The sequence below is a fragment of the Thermobia domestica genome, chromosome 11 (genome assembly GCF_964235325.1).
Source record: "Thermobia domestica chromosome 11, izTheDome1.hap1.1, whole genome shotgun sequence".
In the NCBI taxonomy this organism is placed as follows: Eukaryota; Metazoa; Arthropoda; class Insecta; order Zygentoma; family Lepismatidae; genus Thermobia; species Thermobia domestica.
In genome coordinates, this window is record NC_137464.1 from 82,193,936 (window position 1) to 82,208,730 (window position 14,795).

Here is a 14,795-nt window from a genome sequence, read left to right on the forward strand (position 1 = left end):
TCACCATCGCGAAGGGAGTTGTCTATCACCCTCGCGCACCCCCGCCCTCGCAGTGAAAGTTGGCCCTCACCTATATCATCTTGAATAGCACCAATGTGGTGAGTCTTGTCTGGGCGAATCTTCCTTCCCGGCACCATCATTTCCTCATATTTTGTTCTTATACCTTCCCTATATCCTTCAAAAATGACGAGGAGTATATTGCTGATATATTTCTTTGAATATGGCTGGACGCTTCCATGCAACACTATCCAACAGATGCTCACCATCAACTATGTAGGATACACCATGTTTTGGGGCACTACTTGTTTTCTGGGTCGAAATTCAGGACAAAACGAATATTATCAATGATTTTATACCTTTCCTCATTAGACTTCCATCAAATAAGGAGAAAGGATACGCAGATAGGTCATATTTAAAGATATGAGACAACTGTTCTTATATATATATAACAATTTCCTTCAAACTGTTGGAAATTTCCTGCTATTCCTTTTTCCAGAAAACCCAAAACCCAGGTTTATGAAGGATATTGACGCTTCTGCTACTATATACCCACTGATAACGTCATTCAAAATTAGTGGACGCAGAGGTGAAAATCTTATGTATCAAGAGGGAATTGAATACATTACGTGAATCTAATTTTAAAATCTTAGCTTTAGAAGATATTAATATTGTCACGGACGCTCGTCGATATCATCGCTAAACTTTGTCCGTAATTATACCTTTAGTTCAATATTCTTTAAAAACCATTCAACGACAGCGAAAAGAAATAATAAAGATTTCAAAACTAAATTGTAATTAATTAATATTACGTATTTTAATGTTTTACTGAGAAGGGTGTAGCCAATAATTTTGTACATATTTTGTTTCTTCTCCCTACAATGTCGTAATAAAGATTAAAACACTCAATTTTTTACTTCTGTTCTGAGAAATTTTGTGGAATTTCCCTTTTTTCCTCTCAGGAACGTGTAAATTTCCTTATTTTTCACACAATAGGAACAACTAATAAAATATCTTTTCAATGATGTATAGTTTATGCTGTGTTTTCAACCTGTATTATAATCAGTTAAAGTAAATGCTATGGTTTCCACGAAAACGTTTGGCGTTGGAAATAGGTTACCCAATATGGTGGCCATAGTGACCAAACCCAACGCGGGATTTTTTGGGAGTTTCTCTGAGTTGCTGAATAGAGTATCACGATCATTTAGGAAAGGTTTCAGTTTGTTTTTGGAATGTAAGCGTTTAAACCTAATTGCACTATACTCTTAGCCTAACGGGCATAATCATGGGATGTTAATGTGTAAGATTTCATTTCATTTTGTCCTTTGTTCTTTTTTTGGTCTAATTGCACTGAACTATAAGGGAGACGACGATTACAACAAGTGAATGATAATGGTAGAGTTAATGGAATGAAAGGCAAGATGAAACAGGAGTACCCCGAGAAAACTCATGACACGATGTTGTCCACCACAAACTTACTTGGCTGGAAATCGAACCAAGGATCCCACACACCGGAGGTAAACGCTCTACCACTGAGCCACCGTGCCCCACGGGACTAATTATGGATATCACCCTTGCTTGCTAGGCTACCCGGAATGATATTGAGACTAGCAGGTTAGTATAATGCTCAGGATGTAATATACTGATATGTCCATGGAATAAAACGCTAAAATGAATCGACAAATCAAATATTTACTCATTTTACTAAAGTTTTTGAAAGGGGGAAGGGATGGTGAGGGGAAATGCACAAATTCAAACTTCTATTTTCACGTTATGAACACTATGATAAACCAGTCTTTCGCGTGGTGTACATTCTGACTCTGCTACTTGTTTAAATGCAAACACAGTTACTGTTTAAATGTTCCAACTACGTTTTTCTCGTCTCCCCACTCACCAAAAAAATCAATGGAGCATTTACTTTTCAACTGTCTTGTTGGCACTCCTTCTGATTTAAATGCATGGTAACTAAGTAGCGAAATATTATACGAAACATGAATGGGCTAATTTGATAAATTTATTATCAGTCGGTGATACCAATATCATAATAACAGTTCAGTCTGTCGGATGGACATGTACACACACGTGTTTCAAAGGAAACAACGATCAAGTATTTTAGTACGAAAGACATTAAGTCGAGATACATCATGCTCATCTCATACTTAATCACTTTTTTTGAATTCTCAACTGAAAAAATTGCTTTCAATGATACCGTACCTTAGTCACAATAAAGATCTCTTCTCGTTTTAGTCTTCCAGAATCGAACCATTTCTTAAGTGCAGATCCTATTGCTTCTTCATTGCCGTACACGTACGCTGTGTCTATGTGTCTGTAGCCAGCTTCCAGTGCAACGTTGATGGCAGCTTCAACCTCAGACGAAGTAGCCTATATAAAAATAGATTTTTTAAAAACAAAAAGTTATTAAAACTATGAATTGATCGAAAGTATAAACCAATTTAAAAGAAAATAATTAGTTAAATGAAACTAAGACTCTCTGGCATGAATCCCCGAAGGGGTTAAGCCGGCCACTTGGTAATTTGATTTTAGGATTTACGATTTAGATTTCTGGGCTTTCGGCATCTAAGGCTATTTAGCCCTTCACGTTTTGAAGGATGACGTTCCTCGGCGAGCACACAATCCGGGGAAAGGGAAGGAAGAAAGAACTAAGGAAGGAAGGAAGCGGTCTGGGCGCTATAAGTTATGTACCACCGCGACATTTGCCTGGTGTGAATGAAGAAAACCCAGGAAAACCTCATTCAGGGTGACTGGCCAGAAAAAGCGTTTTACACTTTTTCGACCGAGTGTCCCCATCGTTGGTGATTTGAAATTGCTGCCGGCATCATATACAAAAACAGAAAGAAAAAGTAATCCGTATAATTATTTTTCAATATTTAGGTAGTGCTATTAGTGAGAAAATCAAACAAGAATGTCAAATAAAAGGCAAAGATAGGAATGGCGAGAAAGAAAAACATTTAGGAAGAAGAAAAGTAGATTTTGTGGGCTTCTGAATAAAGAGTTAAGAAAAAAGATTCGTGTAGAGTATTGTACTCTGCTGGACAGAAATATGAACGTTAGGCAGAAACGATGAATAAATTTTGAAGGCTTCCGAAATGTGGGTGTGGAGAAGAATGGAGAGAATTAGCTGGGCCGAACTGAAAACAAATCAGGAAATATTAAAAACAGTAAGGGGGAAAACAATATTAGATATAATTAAAAAGAGGAAGAAAAGCCCATTGGGGTTTAAGCTGACAAGGAACGGACATGAACGTGTTATCCGGGCATCCGAATCAAACCTAGTCAATAGGTCATTCCATGTCAAATCACCTACAGCACTGTGCTTCAATGTCTCAGATTCTCTTCAATTTTTTTTTTCATACATTAATACCAATGAAATTATGCTAAATTAATTTTTTCCGATTTTTTGGATGAGAAATGGGCCGGGGAGAAATTTTTAACCCACAAACGCCCAGGACCAGTTTTATTCGTTAGCAACTGCCTGAACAATACCGTGTTACATCGAAAACCTGAGAAGAAAACTGAACGAAATTCCTACAACAAGAGAACGGGTAGAGTGACTGAAGTGGAACAACGTTTTTTTTTTTTTTTTTTTTTCAGTTACTGTTGCCAAGTGTAGATAGGAATTCCTCGTCAAGTCGGAAATTTTGTATTGTGAAATCTAAAGTACTCTATTTAGAGTGTGTTTGCATTGTATTAGAGCAGCGTTTCCCAACCGGTGTGCCGCGAATAGGCCGCTGGTGTGCCGCGAGGAAATGAAAACAAAATTATTAATTATATAGGAACCTAATTGCAAGACAGGAAATATGTGTATTTAAATTTCACATTACTATGAACCTTTACAATGAAAAAATACTGTAATTGTAATATATTATTTTACATACATTATTACTACATAGATTGTATTTCGAAAACAGAATTTTATTAATATTTAAAATTGTGACGAATATTAACCATGTTAATAAATTATAAGTTTCACACTGTGTTACTTATCTGTTCATTTTTAATGCTGAAAAAGTATTAATTATAACTGTCATGACCATTATTGTTTCTTTATTGTTACAGATTATTTCGTAACTTGAAATTTTAAAATCTCATTATATCCTTTCGACAAAGCAAACACTCATACAAATTCCCGCAATTCTGTTTTAAAAGTACAAGAGATTTGTTTGTTCGCTCGTAATTTAGTGATCTTCCTTGTGATAGGTTGGATACATTCTTCGAAAAAGAAAGTGTATGTTTTAAAAGACTGAGTTCTGAATTGTTTTCTATTTTTTAATTTGAATGAAAAGTAAGTATAATGATTTACGATGGAGGAAAACCAGTGATCGAGCTTTATTCTTTGTGAGAAGGAAGTCAATAATCAAAGAAAACAAATACGACGGTATTTTCTATTTACAAATAATAATAATAATAATAATAATAATAATAATAATAATAATAATAATAATAATACCTATGAGTGTGCCGTGAGAATTCAAGTTAGACCCGTAGTGTGCCGCAAGTTGAGAAAGGTTGGGAAACGCTGTATTAGAGTTTAATGTCCATTTCAACATTAAGGTTGTATGATACATGGATTAACAACTTAACCAAGGGCGCTGGTTTCGAAAGCAGGTGTGGAGCTCTTACAGTTCAAGACAGGAGGATCTCAGGGTACGGAATACCCGTCAAGCTCAGCGAGGTCCGGGGTTTCTCCCGGAAAATCTTGAAAATTGCACTCCTAAAAATGTAATTTTAGTACGGTATGTTTGAAAGAAAATGGACTTTTTCGTGTTTGTTTTTCTTTTTTTTAAAAGTAAAAAACATGTATTCTTGAATGAGAGTATGGGTCATAAACACGGAGGTTCTAAGATCCTAACCCCCGATCTAAGTTCTCATCACACAGTAGCGATTCTATAAGGTAAAAACTGGGGGGCAGCCAGAACTCAGACTGTGATAGGTATATTATGAGTATACTATAAACTTTCAAAAATATATAAATAATGCCTTAAACAATTTTAGCTACTAAGAAACTGGGGGCTTAGCCCCCAGTAGCCCCGGGTTAGAACCGCCACTGCATCACATCATTCTCAACGCCGATTATTTGTGATGTAGGTGTGAAAAACTTTAGCTGAAAATAACACGGAGAAGCGCTCCTTCAATGCCACTTAAAAAATCCTCAGCACCACAATTCCGGTGCTTTACGTGTTTTCATTCCTGGTAATGTATTCCCAAACTCCATACTCTCCCTCTCCGCTCTTTGAAAACATTAGGCCTTACCATCATTTAACAAATGAGGTGCAACATCAGAATTTTCCCTCTTTTTTCTTTTATTATTTCTTCTTTTCTCTTTTTTTATCTTTCTTCTATCTTTTTGTGGCTACTGAGCATCCCCACAAAAATTCAAGGGGGTGTTCGAGCACCAGAGCGTCCTATAGTCGGCGTCCGTGACCTTAACTTAAAATCTAATCACAGAAGCTCATGCCGGGAACCGAATCCGGTCTCCTGCGCCGAAAACGCGTACGCTAACTATATAGCCACGAAGGAACTCTAAAGTGCGTTTACGCCTGACACATCTGTCATGATTATTTTCATATAGTTTTGTGAGAACAATTTCTGTTTTGTGTTTACTTGAAGGTCAGCGCACGGTGAGTTTTAAATTACTTTTTCTTTCACATTGAAATTCCTAGCATAATGAGATAAGAATCGTGTTCAGGAACTTGAAAAAACAACATAAATTTGTCTTATTTAACTCTTAGAAAAATTGGGAATTAATGGCAGGCCAAAACCACTCAAATATTTTATTAAAGTCAGTAAAGAATCCCTCACAATTCTTATGGAAATTGGATTTCGGCGGAATTGCTTGAAACTGTGATATGTTGTAGATATTGTGACCCTGAGAAAAAGTCTCAGTGGGCACAACCACCAATCACTAACCATTTGCCCACTACGGGACCACATTTTTTAAAACAGCTAAAGATAACGATATTCTGAAATTTTGGTGGAATTGTATGAATCCCTGTCAAAATTTAGATCTTCTCATCCTATTCCACAATCCGGAAAAGGGATGGGGAGAGAAGCAGCCAACACCATTTATGCATATATAACATCTCGATGTTCATCTTGCGGGGCAAAGGAAAACCCTGGAAAACCCCCTACGCTATGATTGGCCCGGGCCGAACCTCCCGACTGCAAACAAATTCTCTACCAACTGACCTACTGTTGTGCGATAGTCACAAATTAACAATTTTTCTCAGGATCATGACATCTGCAACATATCACAGTTTCACTCATTTTCACTAAAATTCGAAATATCGTTAGGTTATAGAATACATGGGTTTCAAAAATCTGGACCAGGAGTGGCCAAACGGTCTATAATTTACGGTTGTGCCCATTAAGACTTTTTCTCAGGATCACAATATCTACAATATATCAGGATTTCAGTAATTTTCAACGAAATCCAGAATATCACTATCTTCGGTTGTTTATATAAAAGCGACCCTGTAGGGGACAAATGGTCAGTCATTGCTGGTCATGCCCATTGAAACTTTTTCTCAGTATTACAATATCTACAACATATCACGGTTTCAAGCAATTCAACCAAAATCCAATTTCCATACGGATTGTGCGGGATCCTATAAAGGTAGGGGAAATACAAGATACACGATTCATGTAAAATTTCAGTGTATGATATTTAGATATGATTCGGTTTGTGAATGTGTAGCAACAAATCGTTAGTTCTGCTTTTCCATATTTGTTGTTTTCCCCTGAAAGAGATGGGACTTGGACAAATGTGGGTTTTGGTGGCTCAAGTAATTTGAAGCAAAATATGGGGAAACATTCAAAACTTCACATGAATACGGCATTAATAAGTGTTTTGGGAAAACAAAGTCGTATAACATGACAGTGTTCTTAGACGTAATATTGAGAAGCATAATGAACAAACTACGAGAAAGATATACCGGTATGTGGTTTCCAGGCCTGCAACCAGAACACCAAGACAGGCGGTCCAGACCACTTGACTTAATATTTGATTTATGTAAACATACTAACAAAGAAATGAACATTTAAGGGGTCTGATTGTGAGTCCTCCTGGTTGTCCTTGAGTTACAGGCCTGCTGTTTTCTCACATAATTAATTGTATCAAATTTTGTAGAATTTTCAACCTAGTGCTTTATATATATATAGCTATGACCTAAATTAATGAATTTTGCACATCCATCTACTTCGACCATAAGTGTCCCTGGTCTTATACAGAATGGCCCAAAAGTAGGTATACAGTTTCGTACTGATCGGTCATGACATTTTATATGATTTACTTATTGTTATTCATACAGGTTTTGACTTAGTTTCTTCCTTATCTGTTCTTAATTTATTTGCACTTATACCTTAAGCTCGGAACAAACAGAAGCAAATATATTCATTCTCTTAATAAATTAATATGTCATACTTGATCGATGCTGGATATCTACTTTTGGGCCACCCTGTAAGTCACGTTCTTTTACCGTACATAGTTATATTCGGTATAAATCACAGAATAAATTGATTCCCGATTGTACAGAAGTAATTAAAACCGTTTCTTCTTCCCCCCCTCTCATAAATCGCGTGTCGCTGGTAAGTTTTACCAGCTTCCCGCTATGACCATGCACCTTACGTCCCTTTATAACACCACAGCTATATGGCCTGCAATTTTCTTGAATCCGAACTTATAAGCTCGAGTGTGACACAGGTTTGTGACACTTCTGTGATCACTCATACACTGCCTTCCAGGGCCGGCTTAAGCCTATTGGACCGATTGCTCCTAATCGGGCCCCGTGCTAGTGCCGTCTATCCCATGGTGGAAAGACTACAAGGTGGTTGCATGCGCATGTCGCCTGTAGCGCTGTCATTGCTGTGACGTCATTTGGTTTGCAAGGGACAACGAGAAAAGGCGCAGCTTTAAGTGACAAGTGGAAATTCTTTGTTACTTTGTTCTGTTAAATGATATTGAGAATGCCCAACTGTGCAGTGTACGGCTGTAATAATTACTACAGAAAAACTAAAGGAACTAACATATAATACTTTAGATTTCCTCAAGAAGAGGGGAATGTCTTCAGAAATGGATTTTAGCTTGCAGGCGACAGGACAAAATAAACGTAAAATATGGTAACTTTAACATAAAAATAATAAATAAATGCAATGTTAAATGAAATTCTATAAACACGATTTCATTATGTAGTTTTCTTTTAGTATTAGTAATATGTAATAGTAATATATACAGTGCCTTGTGTTGATTCTGCATACAAAGGTCCAATAGTACGATTTAAAAGGACGAACTTCGAGGTAAGACCCGGATTCGAAATCATGAGGGAAGGGGAGCGACAGAGGTGATAATTTCTATCATCATTTCCTTCTACACAGGGGCGGATCCAGGACGGACTTCTAGGGGGGTCGGTGGGTTGTAATACTGATACTTAGAGCTACTTTTAACGGCTCCAAACTCTGGGATGGGTTTTATTTATATATATAAAATAAGAAAGTTTTCCTATTTTGGGGGTAGATCGCCCCTGGAACCGCCCCTGCTTCTACATAAGATATTGAGACAAAATTTTCCGTACAGAGGCAGGCATGTAACTTGAAAAGGGAGTCACGATGTTCTAGGGGGCGTTACCTCCCTCGAGTTACGCATATGAAAAGCATTGAACGTGTTCAGGTAGTTCAGATTCCATTTCATTCTGGAGGTCTGCATTCCCTGTAGCCTCGGTGCTGAAACGGTACGTTCCACTTCAAATTAACTAAAGAATGGAAGGTTCGTAGTAACGATTAACGGTTACAAAGATATATAGCAACGTATTAGATCAAGATAATAAAGTATCCACCTAGCATGTCAGGGCGACATTGTCGGGACATTTTTACACTCAGATTTTGAAATTTTTGTTCATTTTAATCATAACTTTGGATAATTATATATACATATTTAGGGGTTCCCTCCAGAATTACAAAATTAAGAATGACTGCAGTAAATATAGAAATATGGTAGATTCTCAACTAATCAAGGAAGCACAGAGGCTCAGTGGCAGAAGGCTCACGTCTGGTGCAAGGGGTACTGGTTTACTTCCCGGTCAAGTGAGTTTGTGGTGGACAACATCGTGTCCGTGAGTTTTTCGGGACACTCCTGCATTCTCATTCCACCAAATTCTACATAATCATTCACTTGCATTTATCGTTTGTCTTCTTTAGTCCACGGAACGTAATCATGGGACATTAAACTAATAATTTCAGTTTTTTGTACAATCAAAAGAAAGCTATTTGTTTTTCATATTGAATAATCCAAAAACTAATTTAAGATGAAACAAGCAAAACAAAAAATTTCCTTTCATTGTATCCAAGGTATATCTATTATTATACACCAAACAGTTATTTTGCACAATAAAAAGCAAAAAACGATACAACAAATATTTATTTTCCTAGTAATTCTAACAGTGCTAACTGCACTTATCACTGTTTCCCGTATTTGTTGTAAATATTTTGTCAAGTGATGTGTAACCACTCTACTTGCTCGCTATCAACTTCTTTACCCGGTCCTATAAAATTAACTACAAAACGAGATAAGAAGCGCTGGTATCAATAAATCAGGAACTCAGTATTAGAAGAGATTAAAACAAGGTTCAAAAGTTTGTTTTTAGAATAAAATGTTAGAAAAATAATTATAATATACTGGTTATGTATCATAATCAGTATCACATATCAGCTTTGTCTAATGGCAATGTAGAAAAGAAGAGAGAACCTATTCCCATACTTTAAAATGCTGTAATGTGCACTCCTCCACTTACTTAACAAACCTTCATAAGACGACATTAACTATCATGACAATGTTTCCCCTAGAAAACAGAGGGTGTAACATCAACTTTCCTCTACTTTTACTATTCCATTTCGTGCATGTTTAATTTTTTTTCCTAACAGATATTTCAAGAAATACAAGACTATATTAAGAAAGAAAAATGTGAGGAAAACGCACTTATATAAATAAATAATTATAAATAAATAAATAAATATATAATTATGAAATGCATTAATGACACACTGTGTTATAGACTATTCAAGCCTATACATGCTCGAGTGTATTAACCAGGGGCGTCATTTCGGACTTAGCTTTGGGGGGGGGGAAGGGCAGGGCACCACCGACATAAGACTTTCGCATTTTGTACTAGTATATTAGTAGACAATCGATTAAAGTATATGCATTCCTCAAACTCTTGAGGGGGGGCAATTTCCCCCTCCTGCCCCCCCCCCTAAATGACACCCCTGCTTTAGATGTTAGAAAAAAAGAAAAGAAAGAAAATGTAGTGAGCAATATTGGCTTGTTCAAGCTTCAAAGTTGTTTAATATGAACTGATATTGCTGTTTCTTTTGCTATTGTAAATATCTTCCTTTGAGTTCACTTAGCTTAATAATTGATCACATTACGTTTATATAATTACTGTTTGTACTAAAATTTTCACTTAGTTGATCACTACAAATACAAGAGAAGTTTGCGTGTGAGATACCAGCAAGCAAGCGCTTGTTAACAGTTAATCTGCCTGCCTCTCGCTGGCCACGTTTGGGACCAAGATGACGTCATGCGCCAGAGCGACAAGAATGTAGCTCTGCATTGCATCCATCTTGTAGTCTTTCCACCATGGTCTATCCTACTGTCCAGTTTCCAGTCTAATCTTCTCTCCAGTTCCGTTTTAGCTGCATATTAGACCTCAGAGCAAACAAGTGTGTTGTGCTCTCTATGACGAAATTGCTCTTAATAAATGTAATTAATACATGCCATTCTGCTCGCGGAGCCCCCAACCAAGTGGTTATGGTACCATTAAGATGGTTCTGGTACTCTCGGTTGTCAAATAGACACAACAACATATTGCAATACAGGTACATGCATGGACTCCACAAGGAAGGGTATGGACTCTTCCTAACAAGTAAATGAATAGTTTGTATTAAGCTTCTGGGCATAAGTAAATATTTTCTGAATTTAATGCTGCAATAGTTTCTTTATTTTTTGTTTACAACTTCTGTTTCAAAAATAGATATGTCCAGGGAGTATTCTGCACAGCCCCAACACTCCTACCACTCCCCCAAATTTCCTTACACATACCTCTGGGTGTAAAATATTATTTTCTTTGACTTTTGTAAAATTGTATATCATTATCTATTCTGAGTGCATACCCTCTTTTATTTTGAACACTCTACTAAGTAAAAGTTTCTGGCGTTCTTACTGATTATGTCATATGATACTACCGTGAATAGCGAGACGGTATCAAATAAATCAGCCTCAGTGCGACTTCTTTGCATATCCTTTCTCTTATTATAGCTATATTAAAAATATAAAACCAGAGGACAAACTTTGACCTCTACTGGTAAAAACCACGTGGATGTTTTTTTTTTTTTTTTTTTTTAAATCAATTAGGAAAACGGAATGTATACTAGTGTGTATGAAGGTTTGTCTTCTAGGTAAAATAATTAAATAAAATATATGTCATCCATCTTCCATCAATTTCTTAAGGTTCATTTTCTCTGCAGTCGATAACGATTTCAAGCTGATTATATCTTTTATAAGTAGTTCCCTACGATGTTCTCACTACCGTACATTAGGTTTTCCTGACTTGAATTCTCTTCAAAAAGATACAGCTGTTAACTCTTTGCGGCATAGTGATGCACTTATTGCATCACTTTAGTGAACGCTCAGCTGATACTTGCACAGTGCTGCAGATTTTGAGTCACTTATTCGATGTAGTTACGATGTTTGTTACTAGGTGGTTCGTCATGTTATTTTCAGTCAATTGTCATATTCTCGCGTTTTGTGGTTCTGTTATGGTTCTCATTGCACGCAGTGAATGCGGTGATAATTAAATTGGTAATGTTATTGGTAATCATGCTAATTTATGTATTTTGTCTATGGGTTCTTGTATTTAAGATTCTTGGGATGTAGTGCAGGTGATGTATAGGTCACCCGAGTTAAATTCGTAATTTCTTAAATGTTATTTGTTGTGATGCAAAAGTTGCATCACTGTGCAACAAGCCGATAAAAACGATATTGATTATTTGAACGTGTGTTTCTCATATGTCGCAAGTTACGTGTAATATATTCATTGATGATATTAAGAAAATGATAGAATACAATAACACCAATAATGTAATCCTGGGGGAGCTCCGAAGGCGCAGTCCTACTCAGAAAATTCAGTTTCTAACAAAAATCTTAAGTTTTCAGAGAAAATATTTTTACATGTATTTAATACATACAGGGTACAGTGGTAAAATGAGGGGGATCGCGTAGAAATGCCGTTCTCCTACTTCGTAAAATTAACTTTGGCGTCCTTCCACTGCCAAAAAGAAATTATAATGAACAAAGATAGCCCAGGGGGAACGGTGTGACGTCATATGCGTTCTATTTATTTCATAATACATAATACATAATTTAGTTTTAGATAAAGTGCATCATATTTATGGGAAGGCATTAGTGTTGTTGCACAGTGATGCAATAAATGCATCACTCCATTTTGGCGCCAATAATTATAAACTATGATAAAATATATTATCGCTGTATTTTTATAGGGTCTAATATATTCAAAAATACATGTGGTTTATATTTACTAAAGAATTATTTTTCGCGTGCAACATGGGGGTATGAAGAAAATGTTTCTCCGTGCCGCAAAGAGTTAAGAAATCTTTGAACCAACGAATTCATATCAACGTGCATTTCATTATGTCTTACAAATATAAACTTATGAAAAAAATTGACTTCACCACTGTATTTCTCGTAAAATTCTAGCCCAATTTGATTTATTATATGACCCCCTTCCCATGGGCGCCTGAAGAGGAGGGCAGGGTGGGGCTCGGTCCCTCATTGGCTCACGAAAATGTATTAAATTTCTTAAGTGTTTCGTACTACAAATAAAAAATACCAAACGTAATATGGCAACCAGCGAGATGAGCCCCCCATAAAATTTTCTTCGGGCGCCCATGCTCCTTCCTGTTTTAAAAAAGTCAAGCGAGATACAAGATGACCGACTTCAAGATAGCGGCCATGATAAGCATACCCTCAAATAGATGTCTACTTCCTCCCGGCCCGGTGTCGGTTAATGTGGTTTTGTTTTTCATCCCTTGACCCGTTTTACAAATAAAATGAATTTTTCAAACTTGAAACACATTGTTATGGCTTCCTTGTTCTGATCAATCAGGTTTCTGACCACTGCGACTGTCTTTATGGACGGAAGCACCTTTAATGTTGCTTACGGTTGTTTCTTGATATTCCACACTTCTCTGCCAAGTTTGGTCAAGAAACTAGATTTCGACATCGATAGGTTTACTTGTAAGAAAAGAAAACTATCAAATACTGGTACAGAACCTTCTTGAAAACCTGCGAGGCACAAGAGTGAAATTTATGTATTTTAAAATTCATTCAGTGTCTGCATTTCCAATTGAGTTATTTCTTTTTTTTTTCCTTAAAAAAAAAAAGCTACTATAAGCAATGAACAGTGTGAGTGTTTTCACCAGAACATTTTTCAAATGGAAAAACGTTATAGACCTAAAGGGAAATAAGTATAACCATTAGACCAGCAGAGAGAGAGCTCAAATTTATATATGTTCTACAGACCTTAATGCAAGTTAGTTGTAATCCTAACCTGGGGCCCCGCAAAATGTTCCCAATCGGGTCCCGCACCACCTAAGGCCGGTCCTGCTGCCTTCATATAGCACTTAACCACGTCTTCCTCATAGAGTACTATGTGAGTAAAAAGTACACCTTGCATTTTATATTTTACCTTATAATACATATCAGTTGTAAGACTTCGATATATTTTGATTACTTACACAATCTCATTGTGAAATCATGTAACATACACGGAATTTTAGAAGTCTACGCCCCTTAAACTGAGATAGCACCTTATTTTCAAATTTTTCTAATCGTGCGCAACAATTAAAGGCAATGGAAGTTTACGAGTAATATTAACTTGTTCTCCAATCGAGAATGACCAATGAAGAACATTGAAAAGGATAATTAGCCAATCAAGACATCCGAAACAGATCCCAGATACCCTCAAATAGCTGCACTGTCATTACTCATACTCTGTATAACTTCCGTTTACCGTACTCATTCACTGTATACTCCTGCCATCTTACGACAGTTTTCTGTACTTGGTACTGATAATGACAACTGTTGATCTGTTGCACATTTACACGTGACAACAAAATTGTAGATTGGTTAAAATAGCGATCATATACACGTAAATAAAAGAACTCCTCGTTAAAATATAAAAGTACAAATCGGTATGTGTTTTCTTTCTAAATACAATGCAAGAAAGGTTACATGCTATGCTCGAATGAACATACAGTGGTGAAGTTCAAAAAAAAAAAAGTATAAGAGCATGGAATTTAATAATATGAATACGAAATACAAATTGATTAATTACCTGCCATGTTCCAAGTCCCACGATGGGCATCTTTTCACCATTCCAAAATTCCACAGCCATTTTTCCTACCGGCATGGTCAAACAGAAGAGTAGCGAGTCAGTGCGTACGAGTCCGCCTTCGATTTCTCTCCTCCCTGCCCAGCCACTTGCGACTGGATATCAAGGTCGATCAAACAGGGAGACTGTGGTCACGAACAGATCCAGAGCGCTTATTTCTTATCACGAGGACGAAAGTGGAAAAAATGAAAAGAAAAGAAAGAAAAACTATTAGGGTTGAATAACATTGTATATTACAATTATAGGTTGAATGTTATAATAGCAATATTGCGAATTCCCAGTACAAAAGCACTTAAAAAGAATCCAATTGGCTTAGAA

General features: G+C 36.6%; 1 protein-coding gene across 1 annotated transcript in view; it reads right to left on the reverse strand.

The window, feature by feature from the left end:
- Window positions 1-14,732, reverse strand: part of LOC145664231 (aldo-keto reductase family 1 member A1-like) — a 34,499-nt gene extending 19,767 nt beyond the window's left edge. Inside the window, exons 1-2 of the mRNA XM_081730704.1 lie at window positions 14,421-14,732; window positions 2,212-2,379 (exon numbers count right to left, since the gene is read on the reverse strand). Coding sequence (XP_081586830.1) covers window positions 2,212-2,379; window positions 14,421-14,495 — 243 coding nt within the window. The 5' untranslated portion in view covers window positions 14,496-14,732. The remainder of the gene's footprint in view (window positions 1-2,211; window positions 2,380-14,420) is intronic.
- Window positions 14,733-14,795: the final 63 nt, after the last annotated feature.